Raw genomic sequence first — 19,255 nt, forward strand, 5'->3', positions numbered from 1 at the left:
CTGCTATGGAGTTTTATAATTCATTCTCCCTGCTTGGGTCAACATGAACTTATAAAACACAGCAGGTGTTTCAAAGTATGTTAGCTTTTATGAGGGAGTGAGCTACAGAGCCATGCCTCAGGCTAAGGGAAGGTGGACTACAACATGTGACAGCCACACTGTGAGACAATAGAAGAGGACAAAGGAAGTCTGAAGCATAGAGAGTGAGAGGAACTGGTTTTAGACATGGAACATAATGCTGTTAATTTGGAGAGACAAGGGAAGCTGCCACATAGATGAAGATCAGGAGTAGGTGGTAATTGGTTACTGGAGGGTGCTGTGCTGAACCAAAGTGGAGTTAAGTATCACCACCCCATAGTAGACAAGAAACAAGATTGGTACAGTCTAAGGCATCATGTTGGGAAGTCCTGTGTTTGTTTGCTGCTGCAGGAGAAGGACAAGACAAGCTAACTTTTCTGACCAGACTGAAGGAGCTGAGGCATCTTCTTCTGTCAGGAGGGTGAAAGGAGCAGAAGGGGATGCTTGCCCTGTCCAGCAAGGGAGTACCCAAATGGGTCAGTTGAGTATCCTGTTACCACCATGTTGGTGTCCCTTCCAGACCTGGCAGTTTCAGCAGCCGATTTCTGCTTTGTAACACCCTGGTCTGGAAATCATTTTGTTTCTCTGGTGTCAAGTTTTCTCCTAGCTAAGAAGTTGTGCTGACAGACCTTGCATGCAAATTCATTTCGAGCTTGTTTACATCTGGAGACCTTAGTGCCTGTAAAAAAAAAAAAGCACACTGCATCCATCACTGTAAACATATTGTAGATTTTCTCTTTTGTGCAGCTTCACATATCTCTTTTACTGCTATTATTTGTGTCCTCGTGATGAAGATCACATGCAGGCTGAAGCTGAAGCTTAGAATGAATAGCTCTGAATATAGCACTTGAATCCTTCTGTGAAAATGTGAGTTAATTTAGAACTGGGTTCCTTTCTATAGAAAATAGCTTTGCAAAGTGAGCAGGATTCTGGTGTTCAACCTGTGCCTTTGCACCCAGTCACTTGTGAACAGTCACTTTACAGTATCATTTTACATCCCACGAAGTCATGGCAACCACAGGCTCTCCAGGCATCCCACCTGATAGGATTGCAAACTCCAAACTGGAGATATGCTTTGAGGTTCTGGGAGGTATTTTGTTCAGTTCAGGGTTTGCAGATGCCTGTGTGCATATTCAAGTAGATATATAAATACCTGTTTACATCATGCAGTGTGAAATATTCAGAATGGACAGATTCTGTAATTGGGAAGGGAAATCTTATCTCCTGTGTCTTCAAGAGAGTTTGAACAAAGACAAAGATTTCTGACCCTCCTCTGCAATTACTGGTGGAAAATTCACCATTTTTCATCTAATATTTTGAAACCAGCATATGCAAGTTTTCATAGTTTGTAAATGACTGGGCAGACTTAGTAAAAAAGTATTATTTGTCTGTCTTGGCTGGGCTTTATGATAATCTCATTCACTTTTGCATCACATAGCAGAGAACTTTTCTGTTTAGCTAGGAGTTCTCCTAGTCTTAGTTCAGTATCACCTTGGGTGTTCATTCATTAGTATGAGGTGCAGTTTAGAGAACAAACTGATCATCCCCACTTACTGGTGGGGATAGTTACACCGTGTAGATATCACAGTGTGTGAACTGGATTCCTCTTCTGTATGAAGGTAAACCAAAGGTGGGCTCCAGGTAAGCTCTCTGACTTCTGGTGGAAACTGTTCGTGCAGCCAGCCTACAGCTAGCAGGAAGCAAAATCCTCTGAGGTTCTAGATAAAAAGTAGTGCTGTAGAGCTAGATATAAGTAGTGTGGACTGACCATTTTGCTGTGTGGTTGGATTGTGATACTTGCTAATCGAAGTCCTACAAAGGAATCATCCAACTTCATGTGCTCCTGTGATAGGAGAGCCTGTTTAGCTGTGGTGCACTTAGAAATCTCTATTACCTGGCAGTAGATAAAACTTTCCATATCAGACAAGCGTCTACTCAGCAGTGTGAGTTATGTCTGTTGTTTTGGTTGTTAGATGCCTTTTACTTGATGAATGATTCAATGTAAGGCTATGCTCAGTCCTAAAACACTGAGTCATATTCTCTGGTTTGGGGAAGCAAAGCTTGGAACAGTGCTCATGGTCTATGAGTTCTTACTCTTCAGTATTTTTCCTGAAGTGATTTAATAGCTTCTCTCCTCCTAATGACACACACAGAGATGCAATGAAAGAAGCATTTTCTGACTTATCACCCTTGTAGGAAGAAGTACCATGTGAAAATTCCATCTTTAACTCCAAGCATGCCATGAAAAAGACATCATTAGATATCTTCAGAAAGAAGTGCTGAGGATCTTGCTGCCCCAGCCTGCTGTTGCTAACACCTATAGAAATGATTGCTGAGCAGTAACAGAAAACATGTGTAGAACCTAGGAAAAAGGTTAAAAAAGGTTATAAAATGATGTGCTTTAAAAATTTTTGAGGTTATTGAGATAAGAAAAATGTCATTACCATTATTATTACCATACAAGCATATACATAATTTGCTGTGAGACAGGTCTATGTTATAAAATCATGTTAATTATGTCTTAGCTGCAAAAATCCTTATCAAAATAATGAGGCAAATTTAATTTTTGTATTTTTCTACATTAAAAAATAATAATTTATATTTCTTATGAAATTTGTTGGTAGCATACTCCTAGAAGAAAATTTGGGGAATTTTCTGGTGTTGTTTTTATGAGACCTAAAAAAGTTATATGAAAGAACCTTTGAGCATTTACCAGGATATTTATAAACATAAAAACTTTAAAATTTAATTCTGTTGAAAGACTTCATGTCAAATTATGACAGAAGTTGCAATCAAATATGCAAAAGGTGTTGTAACGTCTCATGATAGACAGTAATATTATGCTCTGGTTCTTGTGGACATTCAATGAGATTTCAGTGGTAAAGCTGTAATGTCAAAGATATTTGAACTGTAGTAAGAGAAAAAATCTTATATTATCTGTACTGATTATCACTTTTAAATTTAAAACAGTTATTTGTATTTTCAACATTTAAAATAAAATTATGGATTACATTTACTGAGTTATGATTTTATCCTAAGTTATCATGCAAAACGTACACTTATGGGGCCAGATCTAGGGTTCTGGAGCTAAAGGATATAACCGTTTTGTATTCAGTGAAAACTCATAAAGTCCTTTGGGCTTTGTCTTCTACTGTAGACAAAACAACTATGCTACAGTAGAGTATTGTTTGAAGCATAGCACTGTGCAAGTATTTTTCATGTGAAGCAATGGCATAAATTAGGTAACACCCACATTAAATTAATGCATAATTAAGTAAGTAACAACTGTCATATATTGTTACAGTTTTTATATGTTAGAAATATTAATGCTGAAATAGAATTATTTTAGTATATACTAAGAAGCTATAACTTCTTGACCATTTTTAAGCAAATTAGTATACTTGCTTTCTGTGATTATGTTTTCTATCTATAAAATTAGAATATGCATACATACTTTACTCAAATTTACGTTTCTAAAAATATTTTTGAAGACTGAGCTTTGAACTGATCATATCTTCCACATTTCTTATTGCTGTCATGTATAATGTGTTTTGTTGTCAGAGAAAATAGCATTGACATGATCACTATTTTATATCTTTGCTTTTTATGTATGGGTAACTACTATGAATGCACATTACAGTTTACAATCACAGTCTCAAACTCTTATGCAAAAAAGTGGGTTGAAGATTCAGATCATTGCTCTGACATAAAATAGGATTATTAGGCTCATTTTATAGTTGGAAAACTGGGACCAAAAGGCTGTCAAGATAAACTTAGATGAGGTAAATCTTAGCCAGTGTACACAAGATTGCATAGGTACTGTGTGTCAGAAATGGGACTGAAACTCAAACCTCATGTCTCAGGTAGAAAAACTAGAGCATTTCCTTTAGCAATACTGAAATGCACAATCTACAGATATTCTTTAAATAAATGGAATACTTTCATGAGCTACAGAATTTGTTAAAATGCTCCAGAATTGTTAACTGGATCTTTATTTCATATTTTGTGAACAGCCCAGATTCAAACAGATTAATTCAGCTTTTGCCTTATGGAAGTAATATTTCAGTACTCAGTGCTGGAGTATTTCGCATTTTTTCACTGTGCTGAGTAAAATCTGTTGTAGATGATAATTATGCTGGTTTTATCATTCAAACACTCAAAAAAGATTTTAAATCTTTTAGTGGCTTGTAGTAGACTTTTATTTCTCAAAGGGTTTAAAGTCTACTTATATTATGTCCTTTTGTCATGTTCTCTGTAGATGCTAAATCAGCAGATTCCCAGTTTTAAAAAACAACAACACTCTTTTTCATAGGAGGAAGAACTGAGGAAAAGTGGAGAAGCCAAATATGCACACTTGAGTGACGAGCTCCATGTATTAATTGAAGTGTTTGCTCCACCTGGGGAAGCATATTCTCGTATGAGTCATGCCTTGGAAGAAATAAAGAAATTCCTCGTTCCAGTAAGTGACTTCTAGCATTCTTCTGTGACTGTCTATGGCTTTGCTGCATTGAATTTGTGTCTTCTTTAAGTTCCTTCAGCTCAAGGAAAAAGAAAAAAAAAAAAAAAAAAAGCCTGTTGAAGATTCATCTTAGGAAGATGCCAAACAGGCCATTAATTGTCATAGTTGATCCCCTGGTATGTGTTTGGGTTTTTTTTTGTATATATATAGGTAATGATTTATCTAAAGAAGTCAATGAATTTTGTCTGGAGAAAACAGCATGAGCAAAACATTCCTCAGGCTTTAGACTGATGTTTCTGCTCAGACAGCTAGACTTAACTCAGACCACAATTTAGCAATGCTTCATCAGCTAGGAAACACAGAAGCATCCTCTACAGCTGGGAACCTTTTTAGTTCTGGACTCAGTACATCAACTTCTAAAGTATTTACCTGTTGGTTTTCACTCAGACTGTCTGAAAATGATTTTCTCCAGTTTTCTACAGCATTCCATGATATTATCATACTTACAATTTGTCCTAGAATTTAAGTAAATGTTGTTTTATATAGTAGAGTTACAGAAGTTATTGTCTGCAGTCTATCCTGAGACTATTAAGCACTATAAATATGTTCAGAACTTGTATTCCTTCAAAAATACATTGGCAACTTATTTCTATTTGAAGTAAACCAACGAAGTTAATAAATGTTCATATGTTTTCATAATAACAGAGGGATTTTTATCACGCCATCACATACCAAGATCAGAGGTGTTCATATTAGGCATACATCTGTTTGCATGACAGAAATTTGACATTTTATTCAGTGAGGAGTTCTTAGCAGGAAGAGGAAAGAAAAATACTTAGAAGCACATTATTTAAATACAGCATTTTAAACATTAATTTTTAGAGCAATGAAACATTTTTAAAGAATACAAAACAAGTAACATAAAATTTACCAAGTGAGTCACAATAAGAAAGCCACTTTTAAAATAGTCTCTTTCAGACTTTCCCATTCCATCTCCTTATACTTCCAGTTAAAAACCACTGATATTAAATATTATTTTAAGTATTCTTACACAGGGAAATAACCATGAGACAAGAAAGCACTTTATTCATGATTTCTGACTTTTCAATTTCTGAACATGCAATACAAAATTAGGTCATTGTCATAATGCTGGCAACACAACATGGAATGATGTTTTGGCAGCAAGTTAATGGTGAGGATCTGCCAAGACATGCCACTGAAATAAAATTTATAGCTAAATTCCAGATGCCTGAAAAGTATGGAATAACATAGTTAAAAATGGTAGCATTGCTGATTACAAAGATTGCCAGCATTTGTCCTTTGGATAAGCCTATTTCCAGTTGTTCACAATTTTGCCAGACTTTAAATTGTTTTTATAAAAGCTTCCTTTTTAAAGATAGCTTTGTATGTCCTCTGTTCTGAAAAGGAGCTACTGCATTATAGCATTACATAGTCACGATGGCCTCCATTTCTATGCCACCTTGATTTTTAACATCTGTTAAATATTGTCATCTATTGCAGAGCCTGAGAAAATCTATTCTGGGTGAATTACGGATAGAGATTAGTGAGAGCTTCAAAGTTTGTGGTGTATTGCTGTTTACTATACTCAGAATCTGCCTAAGCATGTATTTTGTGTGACACATTATTTATTGATAAATGTTATATGTATTTTCCATCACAAACATAACTGCTGAACTGGAAGAAATACAAAATCAGGTTCTTTGTTATAAGAGTTTGAACTCAGTTGGCAGTGGCAATAATCACTCTAAACAAGTAACAATCATACTTTATGACTTGTTTGTTTGTTTTATCCCCTCTGCTTCATTTCAGATTTACAGCAATTTACAAAGCAATTATTAACTGGCTGGTTACAACATGTGTCAAGGGGTTTACACTCAAAAAGCTTGCATGAGATAATTTCCTTTTTGTTCCCTATTTACAGCATCTCTTGAATTTGTTTTATGATGTTTTGTTGTTTATAAGACCTAATTTATTGCAGCAGTGAATATCAGAATTTCATTACAGGGATGAAAGCAGTAGAACCTAACAGTTTTATTTATACCAAATCAAGAATGTAATAAACTATTCAAATGAGTTTTCACATTGCATATGAATATTTTTAAATTTAAGTGAAATATTATCGTCAGAAATTACATTGATTGTGTCAGTAAGATGTAAGGACATTTTCATACTTACATCTTAATGAGACTTAATTTTTAAACAAATACCTAGAAAACACAACAAAAAAAAAAAAAAAAGAAAAAAAAAAAAAGGGAGGGGGGATAATAATGAAGAAATAAAAAAAAAATTAACGGTTTATTAACTGAAGCAAAATTATAAGGAACTAGTACTTCCAATTTAAATTGGATTATTTAAGTTTCCATCTTGTCCAAGAACAGCATTGAAATTTTTACTTGTCAAGGTTTCACCTCAAAGTTGGAGGCAGAAAACAATTACCACAGTTTATACCGGCTCTTCCAAATGTGAATACATTTCAAAGTCACAAGTGGCTCAGCCTCAGGTGGTGTTTTGGGATCCCTCCAACTGGCATTTAAATGAATGATTGAACCCAGGATGTTTGCAGCGTTCAGTAGTTCAGTGACTGACAAGCTTTTAAAACCAAGCTGCTACCTTTACTGTCTGCTGCTTCTGTTTTGCAAATGGTGTAAGGTCTGCATGGAAGCCACACTCAGGACTTTTCTACCTGGTGAATAAGGTTTATTTTGCAACTGACTTTGCAGGATTATTTATTTTTTTATTTTTTAAGAAGAACTTTGGCTTTTGGAGGTGTGGGGAAATCTTATTTACATATATTAGCTAGAGATAATGCTCTGTTATATTTTGATGTTTAGTCTTAATATGAAATGTTGCTTATAATAGAAATATGATAGGTCAAAAGAGTAAATGGAATTAGAGTTTTGAAATACAACTGCCTAATGCCTAATGTCTTTTTTTTTTTTTTTGGGGGGGGGGGGGCAACCTAGTAAAAATTAAGACCAAAATGTGCTCCATAAAGTCTAGGTTTTAGTATCGCTTTTGTACTGATTTTAACATAATGTAAGTTAGCCAGCATTAACAATATGGAAAGTATAAACAGTAGAGACTAAAGGCTCTTTTTGTTGTTGTCTGTTTGTTTTCCATAAAACTTAAATTTCTCACATAGTTGCGTGGCTTCAGGAGCTATGGCTTAAAAAGCAGAACTGTAAGCCTTTAAATGTTGACAACTTGATCATTTTGAGCTTCTTTGTTTTCACAGAGAAATAAATATTCCCAGAGTCCTCTACCTGTGAACAGTCTTAACCAGACAGCTTTAGGGCCTAGAAGGGATGAGAGTGCAGGAAAAGTGGAAAGGATTGCTCTGGGACAGCTGGGGTTAGGAGCTGGGTTTAAGTGCTTTCAGAGATAGTGCAAACCTGAGAGCTGAGGTCCAGGATTGAAGAATAAAGAGTTGGGATTACCAGATGGCCATCCTTTCTGGACACCCAATAAGCTCCCCAGTCATTGAGAGTAGAGAGGAGTGCTCTAGCTGGCCTTTTTTGAGCTGATTTTATCTTGATTTTTCCTCAAATACTAGATTTTGGGTATTCTTACAAGTATTATAACTTTTGTCATTATGCTCCATGCACAACCTGTTTTATTTGGTTTGACTTGTGCAAGGGGGTTGGAACAGATGACCTCCAGAGGTCCTATCCAACCTCAACCATTCTGTGATTTTGTGAACTTACTCCACAGACAGATGTATTTTGCAGATTCACCTCTATGGCCTGCACAGATTTCATAAAATCATTTGGTGTCTGACAATCCTCTACTTGTGACCCCAGACTGGATGGCATCTAGGTCTAAGAGAGGAACCTGAGGCTGATGATTTGTCTCCGTTCTTCAGAACAGGATCCAGGGTCAGTGAACTAAAAGGGGAAATATTTAAAATGCCCAATTAAGGAGATGGAACAGCTTAGAAGCTTTTCTTGCTCTGCTGATTTTGAAAAGTTCATATCTAGTAAATGTTATTTTAAAATTTCTTCACCATTAATGAGAAATGAAATGCTATATAATTCTCATCTGATATGACTACATCATTCTACTTTTACACCCAAATATGGAACAAATATATTTTCTGAACAAGTTAACATTTGTGTATAGTAAAGGACTAAGTACCACCTTTAGGGCTTTTGTGCTTCCTAATGTGCTTTTGTTTTGTTTTGTTTTTCCTGATAATCACTTTTATCCCTGTAAGCACTGCATTTTTGTTTGACACAGTTAGCATCCCTTGAGACTAGGAGGGAAGCAGATACTGATCACTCATTTTATGTGTGAGTACTCTGTAATAGTGAGCTATTATGTAAAGGGTAGGGTGCAGCTGGCGTGCCATGACCACTTTAAAAACATTGTTTATAACTGTGTGGTCAGCTGATCAGGAATTGAACCAATTACCACTTTCAGAGCTACTATTCAATTTATTTGTCTTCATGCATTTTCCTAGTCTATTATATCAGCTTTAAATTGACACACCCTGGCAACACTGAAGGACTAGGAATAAATCCATGGTCACTTAATGCATTTCAGTTGATGATCTCTTGTGATCATCTGGCTGTACACTTTTTTTTTTTTTTTTTTTAGTATGTTGATCAGATCAGACTCATCAGAAGATTTAGGGAGAGCTGCAGTCTGCTCCCAGGGTGCTGGGAGCCCATCAGCTCTTCAGTCTTCCTAACTAAATATGGAAAATTATTGAGGCAAAAGAGCCTTTCAGTAAAACAATAAAATACTAATTTCCTACTAACGTTATTTATAATAAAACTTGATGTAGAGGAAAAAAATAAAAAGAGGGATTTGAAGGCAATTGAAAACAGACTTTGATACTAGTTTCTTTCAGTGGAAAGAATTAAATAATTTGGAAGTAGTTTAATTCTCTGAAGGCCTTTCTCTAGCTAATGTCTCAAAAGAACTTGTTTAACTTCCAACATACATTTCCTCTGTGTATACACAGGAACTCATATGCACTACAAACCAAAGTTGCTAATGATCTATTATGCTGTGTTGTGCTGGCTATATTGCCATATATACAGCACACAATGCGATGTTTTGACTGTTTCCTAACAAGTATACAGAAGTATATGACATTTATTTTGCTCATTTTTATTAGTCATCTGAGTTCCTTCTGTGCTACAGTACAGTATAAAATCTCTATTTACATACTATTTCACACTCTGTGGTTTTGTAATCTTACTTTTGTTTCTAAATAAGCTATATTATCACTTTTTATTTTCAGTCTTCTTGTCCTATTTCAGAGATATCTCAACAGGCTAAATACTTCTGTAACTATGGCAGTGAGCAGCAGCACAGCTTCATTCCTAAGAATAGACATCTTTCATATTCTTCAAAGTAAATAATTTATACTTGCACATTCTGCAAATGTACTTGCATATTAAGTACAGTAATTATTTAAAAACTGCGATAAGGAAATTATTTGAGCAGCTGTCTAGCTTTGCTATGAGTTCTGTTTTCATACAGTGCAACATCTCTGGTAATTTTATGTACAAGTTTTTTTTTTTTAATTGAGGAAAAATTTTTTAGAGATTCTGTTGAGCCCTAAAATGTCATATAGCACTTTACCTATTCACATCTTTTTTTAACTGATATTGCCTATTTACGATCAGATTACTATAAGTATGTTTAAACACATGTGTACTCAAGAGAGGTGTAATAACTTATGGACAATGGCTGTTGACTTTTTACAAATGAAGGAGTTTTTATGAACATGACACTGGCTGGTCTGGCAGTATGCTGGGCAGCACTGAAGCTGCATAATTTAGATAACCCATTTTAATTTTGACTAAAATAAACTTAAAGCTATCCCTCAGAGTGAAGTTTTGAGGGGAGAGATGTACACGAAATTTATACAGATGACCTTTTTAATTGAAAATTAAGCTACAGTGTCTTTTAAGCTACAGTGTCTTTCAACTGACTTTTTATGTGCTTACTGATGCAAAATATAGACTGCTGATATTACTTCTCCTGTGAAGCTATAAAATGGAGAGCAAAACAAAAAGCATGCAGTTCCTCACACATCTGAAACAACAAATGTAATGTGCTCTGTGCACAAATGTTTTTAAACATGTGGTGATGAGTCAGTTGCCTGTTGGCCTACCAGACCTACAGACATCTTTTAACTAGGTTTAGTTCCACAGCTGACCCAGAATTCACCACTTCAGGTCTGCTTCAAGGGTTGATACTCCTAAATGGATTAAGGTCTTTTTAGATATTCCAGAGACATAGTTAGTCTGTGAAAGCAATCCCTTGGTGGTCTTGCTCTGTCACACAATGGAATCAATATAAAAGCATGTTCTTACTGCTGGAGCCAGCCCATTGCTTTGCCTTTCAGATTAATTAGAAATGTTAACCTGACTGGGTGATCTACCCCAATCATTGATCTGAGTGTATTACTGAGACATGGCTGTAGTTTAGACATATCTATGACTCGCTTGGTGAGTGTGTACTCATAAGCAGTTTCATGGTCTTGTCTTACTGCTAGCTGTTGTTAGGGTGCAGGTTTTTCACCAGTGACAGATCAGAAGCAATGGTGTGGATGTAGGTGATAAAATTCATGCAGAGAGATTTGAAACCTATAGCACTAGTCCCAGTTTCTCAACAGCAGTAATAGCTAGGTTTGTAACATTCAGCAAGAACTTGGCTATGGTATTACACGTTAAACTGTACAAACCTCTTCACCTCAGAGAGACCCACATACCCTTCAATGCATCTGTCATTTCATTTTAGAAATGGTACAAATTTTGCCCATCTCATCAATGGCAATAAAGATATTGGACTACATAAAGTCCAATGGATATTGGACTTGGTGAAGAGGCTGCATTTTCATGGCCTTAAAATAAAATTGCATCTAGTTTTATGTAAAAGTAGACATGAAAAATGTATGTAAATACTTGTTTTCTTCACGCAATAATTACTTTGTAATGATGACAAAAATGACATGCAAAATGCCATTGTGTGTTGCATCATGTATATTTGTGGGGTTTTTTAGCCACCAATATGAGTAAAGAAAAGGAAAATATTGGAGTTATAGACATGAGACTGGAAGCAAAAAGATACGAGGTGTTTATTTTGGCTTCTTGAAAAATTGGGAGGATTGTTTATTTTGTTTTGCTTGTGTATTTTTTAAAGTGGGAGGTTGAGGGGGAAGGTTTTGGTGACATTTTAAAGACTGTATCTTTTTTTTTAAATATATAACAAAGGTCAGTATAGCCAATTCTGATGATGCCTAGTTATGGTTGCTCAGGAAAGCATAAAAGAAAAAGCGCAAATGCAGAGTAATCTTTCCTCTATTGTGTTCTTTCAGCTTCCAGCAGTCAAAAATTGAATCTTTTCAAGGTTACATCTATGCCATCCTGCCTTTATACCCTTGGTAGATTTGTTTCCGACTCTCTGAGCTTGTCAATTGTTGTTGTTTGTTTGTGTTATGTCATTGTTGTTCGTGGCTTGTTTTTTTTTTTTTTTTTTTTTTTTTTTTTTTAACCTTAATTAAGTTTTTGGCAATGAGTTTGACTGTTTAATTACACATTGTGTGTAAAAAGAGGAAGCAGCCTTTTTATTTTTGTTTTTGTTTTAAACCAGCTGCTTAATACTTCATGAGCACCCTCATCTTAATGCATAGTTAAAAGCAATGGATAGTTTCACACCATTCAGCACGTTTCTCTGGTTTTTCTCTTTTTTGTGCCCCTCATCTTTTCATGTACAGAAGCTGTGAGGTACCTCTGATCAGTGACATACTATCCTTTGAACTTCTTTCAGTAGTTTCCTTAGTTTACCTCTTATTTTCTTTTAAGGATAAAATGGCTAGGACATCATATGATAGACTCTTCTCAGTAGAAGCAGCAGCATACTTCTGAAATGGATCCTGTGATATTTTCTGGTTTAGTGTCAGGATTTATTCTATTACTGTCTAGCATTCTTCCTGTTTGCACTAATTTTTTGCACTAATCTGATGTTTTCAGAATGCCATTTGTTTAAAAAAATAAAATAATCCCTGGCATCTATCTTGAATGATAATAATTCATTTAGCACCATTTACTTTCAGTATTATGATATCTATCAATACTTTAGTTTAATTATTGTCATGTGCATTATTTTGCATTTATCAATACTCATTTTTTCTGTCATTTTTATTTCTAATCATTCAGCATAATGAGATATTTCATCTTTTTTTTTTTTTTTTTGCAATAACCTTTAGATTTCATTGTGCTGAATAACTTTCAATGAAATGCTGTCATTTCAGTATTTGTTTTTTTAGATAATTCATAGATACCAGGAGTAAAACAGATTTTTAGAATCACCACAATCACCCTCCCTCAGAGGGAAAAATAAAGAAGCCCACTATTCCTAATCTTCTTTCTCTTATAATCAATTGCAGAACTATTAAGCAATAAGACGACCTCTCTTGCCTTCTGACAACTTTTGCTGTGACTGATGACAGTTTGGATATCCATCTGTGGAGGTCCATTTTAAAAAAAAAAGGTGTCTCATTTGCTCTGTGCCATATTACACACCAGTTCAGAAACTTTCTGTGTGAAGGATAAAGGATGAAGGATATGAAGCATATAAATGAAGGATACATCCATAGATGTATTCCTGATGTTTTGAAAGGTTTAAAGTTTCATAAAGGCAAGGAATAATATGATCAAATGTCACTAGGATAAGAAATTTTAAATGAAAAATTAAGTTAAAATATAAATTCTTTAAATATGATTGGTTGACTATGAAAAGTCTTCTAGAGAAAAACAATAACTTCAGTGAATTGTGGTTTTGGTTCAGCCTCAATGATGAAGCAAAGGCAACAACTTATAAACAATTTGTATATAGAAATTAGAGAAAGTTGCAGAAGACAGATTAATAGCAATTAAAGTTGGTGAAATAAAAATTTCACATTTAATTGAATTCATAGTAGTAACAGAAATATGGGACCAGCAATGCAATGATAATATGAATGAGTTTGAAAAACGTTAGAAATAGAAGCAACCCTGAAAAAGATGTATAAACCTCAGTCCCTAGAGATGCTAACTTTATGGTTAATGATACAGAAAAGGCAGAAAGTTTCCATAAATACCAGTTGTGCAGCTGGAAAAATGTAGGATGATATACTTGCATCTTACAGGAATGATGCAATACTTTGCAGCACGGTAATGCCAATTTTAAGAAAACCCATTCAGAAAAAATGGAATACTAGAGAAAAGTCGTGGTATGCTAGTCTTAGTTTAAGGTGCAGTGGAGCTAATAAGGCTGATTTTTAATGATTTCAGGTCTCCTATCTAGATTTTTGGGGTTCATAATGTGTTCTTTGACTGAAACTTCTATGTGATTCAAATTTTCACAGCACTTGCAAACTGTGGATTTTTTTTATTTGAGGCTTGACCTTATGTTCACATTTGTCCTTTAGTAAGGGCATTGACAGTATCTTCCTCACCCTTCTGGATGACCCCTTTCATGGGCAGGACTCACTTCTTTAGGACTACTGGACATATGACAGATATAGTTGGAATTAACCAATGAGTCAAAAGTTAACTGGTTTGGAAATACAAGGAGTCAATTAAAAATGTGGCCAGTGAAAAGAAAAACTTGCACTAGCAGAATGACACAGGTAATTACATGGTGACCAGCCTGACAGAAGTCATTCATAAAATAATTGGGAAAGATTGCAACTAATGAAAATTTGAGAAAGGTATTTAACCTCTAGTTTTATGTTTTTATGGCTTTATAAATATTAATTTATCAACAAATCTGATTTCATGTTCAATGAGAAATTTTGCTGATAAAATCACGTTAGATATTTTAGTGACACCTGATATTCCTATAAAAAGATATCACTTGTACAATGTTATTGACATGGGTAATAATCTTTTCTAATAAGAAAGTTTCTGTAAATAGTTGTCTGTAGCAGTTTTCTTACAGAGTTGTTATATGAAACACCTTAGTTTATCAGTCCTGGTTTTTATACCAGATTTTAAAGATGGAGATTCGCTTCTGATTTTAGATTATTTCATTTCAACATATTCCTCTCTCAACAAAGCAAGTTCCTCTGGGTGAGACCTACAGAGGGGTACAGTTGTCTCAATAATCAGACTTTATACTGAGTAGGTGAAGAGACTTCCAGGTTGAGGGTGATGCCTCACAGCGAATGCCCAGCCATCAGCCTGCTTATGTTAACAAGTAAAACATACTGAGAAAAAAGGATGTATCTTATATGCTGCCTCCCAGATAGATTTAGTCACATAGTTTAAGAAAGTATAAGGAGTTACTTACTATGTATCTCCAGCTAGGAAAGGAACTTAACAGTAGTAAGCTAGGAAAGGAACTTAACAGGAGATGAATCACTCTCTGGAGTTGCCCGTAGTGACTGCAGAAGGGAAACCAGTGGTGACTTAGATTTAAACAAAATGAAAGTCTCATGGGTAACTAAGCCTTTTTAGAGAAAGTGTCTGCGAAACATAATCTTTCTGAAGAGTCATACCAAGTGTGTTGATCACCTCTAAACTGTGGTGATTGGTTTTGTTCAGAGATAGCTAGAGGAGTAAGGCAGTCTGGTACCAGGTGCTATAAATGGGAGTCAATTAGGAGTGATGGGGCAGAATATCCCTTGTGGATGGACATGGGAGATCATTCAGAAGGGAAGGCTAAGGGCGGCAGCAGAAGCATGAAAGGCATCTTTAAGAAAAATATCACCTATTTCTTATATAAGTGACTTCAGTAGAGTTACTCTACCTGCTTATTTGCTTTTTTCTCTTATCTATTTGAAAACTCTTTGATGTGTGCAGTTTATGACCTTTATGACCTGTATGACCTTTAGGGAGTTACAGCACTATTGAAAATCTGAGATTTTAGAGCCAGAATTGAGGAAGGGAGACATTTTTGGAAGCTGTGTGGCAAGCTAGGCAGGATCTGTGACTATTTGTCATTAAGGTATGTGGCTACATTTCTGCTTATATTGCATACTTACCACAGAGTGACTGCAAATAGTGAAAAGGCTTAATTTTTGGAATTATCCAAATTTATTATCCAAAATTATCCAAAAGACTTTTTTTCTGCTCTTGCATACTTTCTTAAAATGAAAGAGAATTTTGAACAGTAGTTGACCCAGGGCTGTTAATTAGGCTGTTAGATTAGCATTTAATGTATGGACATGCACTGTTCAGGAATTGTCAGTGAGTAATTTTGTCAGAGGGTAATTTTGTCCAGCTAGCAAGGGTTTTAAAAGGTCATAGAAAGCTTTGCAGGAATAAATAAATAAATTCTTAGAGTGACAATTAATAGTTGGTCATTGTTTACTTACTTGCTTTACATGATTATTCACTTCCTGTAAAGTAACAAATAGTGCTTTGTTCTAAAGACAATATTTCTGAGTTGATTTAACCTAGTCATAAAGCCCTAATATGTAGGATTTCCTTAGGCGTCATTCACACACCATGGGCCACCATGTTAAAACAGATGGGGAAGAGTGATCAAGGGTGCAGAACAACAGTAGATATAGCAGGTTCAGGAAACAAGAACTATTATCTCAGAATGACTAAGAAAATCCTCTTAATATTAAAAAAAAAAAAAAAAAAAAAGGAGGGGGGAGCAATTACATATGCAAAGTGGTGCTAAGTAACATGATAGTCAGGCACAATCTCTGCCCAGTTATTATCCTTAAAATGATCAGTTGAAAATCAGTGCAAGGAACCAATGCTAAAATGAACAAAGATTTTGCTCTGATTCTAATTGAGATTTCCGTCTATAAACACATAAGAAAGACAGATTGTGCCTTGGGTATTGGCTAGTCTACACTTTTCTGAGTATCTTTCTCTGAAAAGCACTTAATAGATTTATGTCAGCCTATAAAAAAAAAAAAAAATGCATCCAGGGTAGGAGCTTGGATGCAAAACTCCAAATGGGTACAGTTAAAAACAGAGATGATATAAAGCCCTGAAACTATTTTGTGTAATGGGAATCCTGAAATCTGCTCGACTATGGCATTTTTAATGTGGTACACTGATTCATATTGTAAAACAGCATGAGTCCCAGATATGCTATTGCATACCTGCATGAAAATGTAGTTTTGCCCTGTCCATCTGTCTCTGTGTGAATATGTTGCAGTATGTTTAAGAGATCTCCATTTTAATTTGATTAATCAGTCATCACTCAGAACTCAACTTTTTGCATGGTCAGAAATCATGTTTCTTGTTGGAATGCAAAAGCCTATTTTGGTTCATTGCACAGTCATATATTGCAATATCAATTAAAAATAATTTCTCATGTTTCACACATCAAACTAAACAGTTATCTGAATCAAATTCTTACAATTTAAAATGCCAAACAAAATCTGAATGGATTTCATTTTCTTCCGAACTCCAGGCTGTTTTAATGTAAATTACTGTGTCCAGGGGCCATAGCAGAATAGAACATTATAGAGCATAACAGCTCAGTTACAAGGGACCCTCAAAGATCATAGAATCATTAAGGTTGGAAAAGACCTCAAAGATCATCTGGTCCAACCATCACCTTACCATCCACTAAGCCATGTCCCTAAGCACCACATCCAACCTTTCCTTAAACACTGTCAGGGACGGTGACTCCACCACCTCCCTGTAGAACTCATTCCAAAGTCTGACTATTCTTTCTGAGAAGAAATGTATTCTAATTCCTAACCTGAACCTCCCCTGGCTTAGTTTGAGACCATTCCCTCTAGTCCTATCACTAGTTATCTGAGAGAAAAGGCTGACCCCCAGCTCCCCACAACTTATTTTCAAGTAGTTGTAGAGAGCAATGTCTCCCCTGAACCTCCTCTTCTCCAGACCTCAGTTCCCTCAGCTGCTCCTCATAGGACTTGTGTTCCAGATTTCTCACCATCTTTGCAGCCCTTCTTTGGTCATGTTCCAGGGCCTTGATGTCCTTCTTGTAGTGAGGGGCTCAAAACTGAACACAGTACTCAAGGGGTGGCCTCACCAGAGCAGAATACAAGGGGACAATCACCTCCCTGGTCCTGCAGGCTACACTATTCCTGATACAAGCAATCATCTAATCCAACTGCCTGACCACTTCAGGGCCAACCTGATGTATATGATTGTATATTCATGAGGGGATTATCCAAATGCCTCTTGAGCACTGATGGGCATGAGGCATCAACCACCTCTCTGGGAAGCCTGTTCCAGTGTTTATCCACCCTCATGATACAGAAATTCTTCATAATATCCAGTTTGAACTTCTCTGAAGCAGCTTTATGCCATTCCCTTGCATCCTGCCATCAGTTACTAGGGAGGCCAAGAGATTATCTGTGGTTGCAGCATTTATAAATGCTTTGAGGTTTTATTTAAATTTGAAAGGGAATTAGCTTTTAAATCAAGTGTAGCATGAAGATTTTAAATTCATTTAGTTATGAAGAAATGAATTCTTGACTATATGAGAAAACAATGACTGTTTATATCCTTTATATATTTCTGTTTTCAGTATGATGGAAGTATTTCATAGGAGACAGTTTGTGACAACTGGTAAACTCCATATAACAATTGCACGTTGCCATTAATATATTTAGCACTGCATGTTCTTTATTTCAATGGAAATGTAGATGAATTAATACAGCACACACATTTTAAATGGAATATTAATAGGTTTAATTTCATTGAGATTGACAGAACAAGTATGGTCCAATTTCCCATTTGAATTTTTGCTCATTGCGGTCAAAAATACTACTAGAAAGGTCACAATACTACAAAGAAGTTGTGAGAAGGCCAGCATGACAACACTACCTTTTGATGTAAGAAATACTTGGCCCTAAGTGTAAAATTTCCGAATTAAAATAAATGAAGAAAGAAAAAATAAAGAAGCAGAGTGCTTGTCATATTGTCATATTTTGTGAGCAAGGTTGGGCATATTGGGGGAGGATTAGAACAGCAGGGAAAGCAACAAGTCATGAATAAGCATAGCTGGCAGGAAAGATCAAATACACAATAGAAGATATGAGACAACTCAGAGAAAAAGCCCTTATTTTTTTTTTCCCATTGACATCAATATTAAATGGAATCAGATCAGTTTTACTCTGAAGAAATTTTTTTAGTGAAGTCAGAGCATTTTATGAGAAATGGGATGGGAATTGAGTATTGAATAAAGCTTTCAGTGGGACCAAAGTTAGTCATGTATGCACATACTTTATAGTTTGTTGAAGTTAGAAAATAAACTTGAATTTTATTCACCACAATGCTATTACTATTATCTTTATATTATTTTTATATTATATATATTTCTATTTTAGAAATTTTCTATATTATCTAAAATATAAATAATATAAAATATATTTTCTATATTATCTAAAGTAATATAGAAATATATATTTACATTTTCTTTTTAGTAACTTATCTCACAATGTGTTAACATTCCAAAAATTAACATTTTAAACAGTATTAATAGGTTTGGGTGAGGGACTACTAATAGCTGTCCAAGAATAAAAAATAATAAAAAAATAACCCAGCTGAAAACATTTCGTTCTTGAGGAACGGTGCTAGCCTTGTGAACACACATTTATATATTTTATAAAGAGCTGCATGCACTCACACACCTAAATACAAAGGCTCCAAGAAAAAAAAAAAAAAGTCCCATGAGCTTGTCTTGGCTCTTGACTCCAGGAGAAAAATGTGCAGACTTAGCCATTACAATTGCATTAATTACTTTGAGTTTGCT

At 35.2% G+C, this 19,255-nt stretch overlaps 1 protein-coding gene across 1 annotated transcript in view; it reads left to right on the plus strand.

Moving 5' to 3' along the window:
• The window catches only part of KHDRBS2 (KH RNA binding domain containing, signal transduction associated 2), a gene marked incomplete at its 5' end in the record, with an annotated part of 348,053 nt that overhangs the window by 174,201 nt on the left and 154,597 nt on the right, over window positions 1-19,255 (plus strand). The window contains one exon of the mRNA XM_082757411.1: window positions 4,391-4,537. Coding sequence (XP_082613537.1) covers window positions 4,391-4,537 — 147 coding nt within the window. The remainder of the gene's footprint in view (window positions 1-4,390; window positions 4,538-19,255) is intronic.

The sequence above is a fragment of the Aythya marila genome (assembly GCF_965140915.1).
Source record: "Aythya marila genome assembly, chromosome: 3".
Taxonomy (NCBI): domain Eukaryota; kingdom Metazoa; phylum Chordata; class Aves; order Anseriformes; family Anatidae; genus Aythya; species Aythya marila.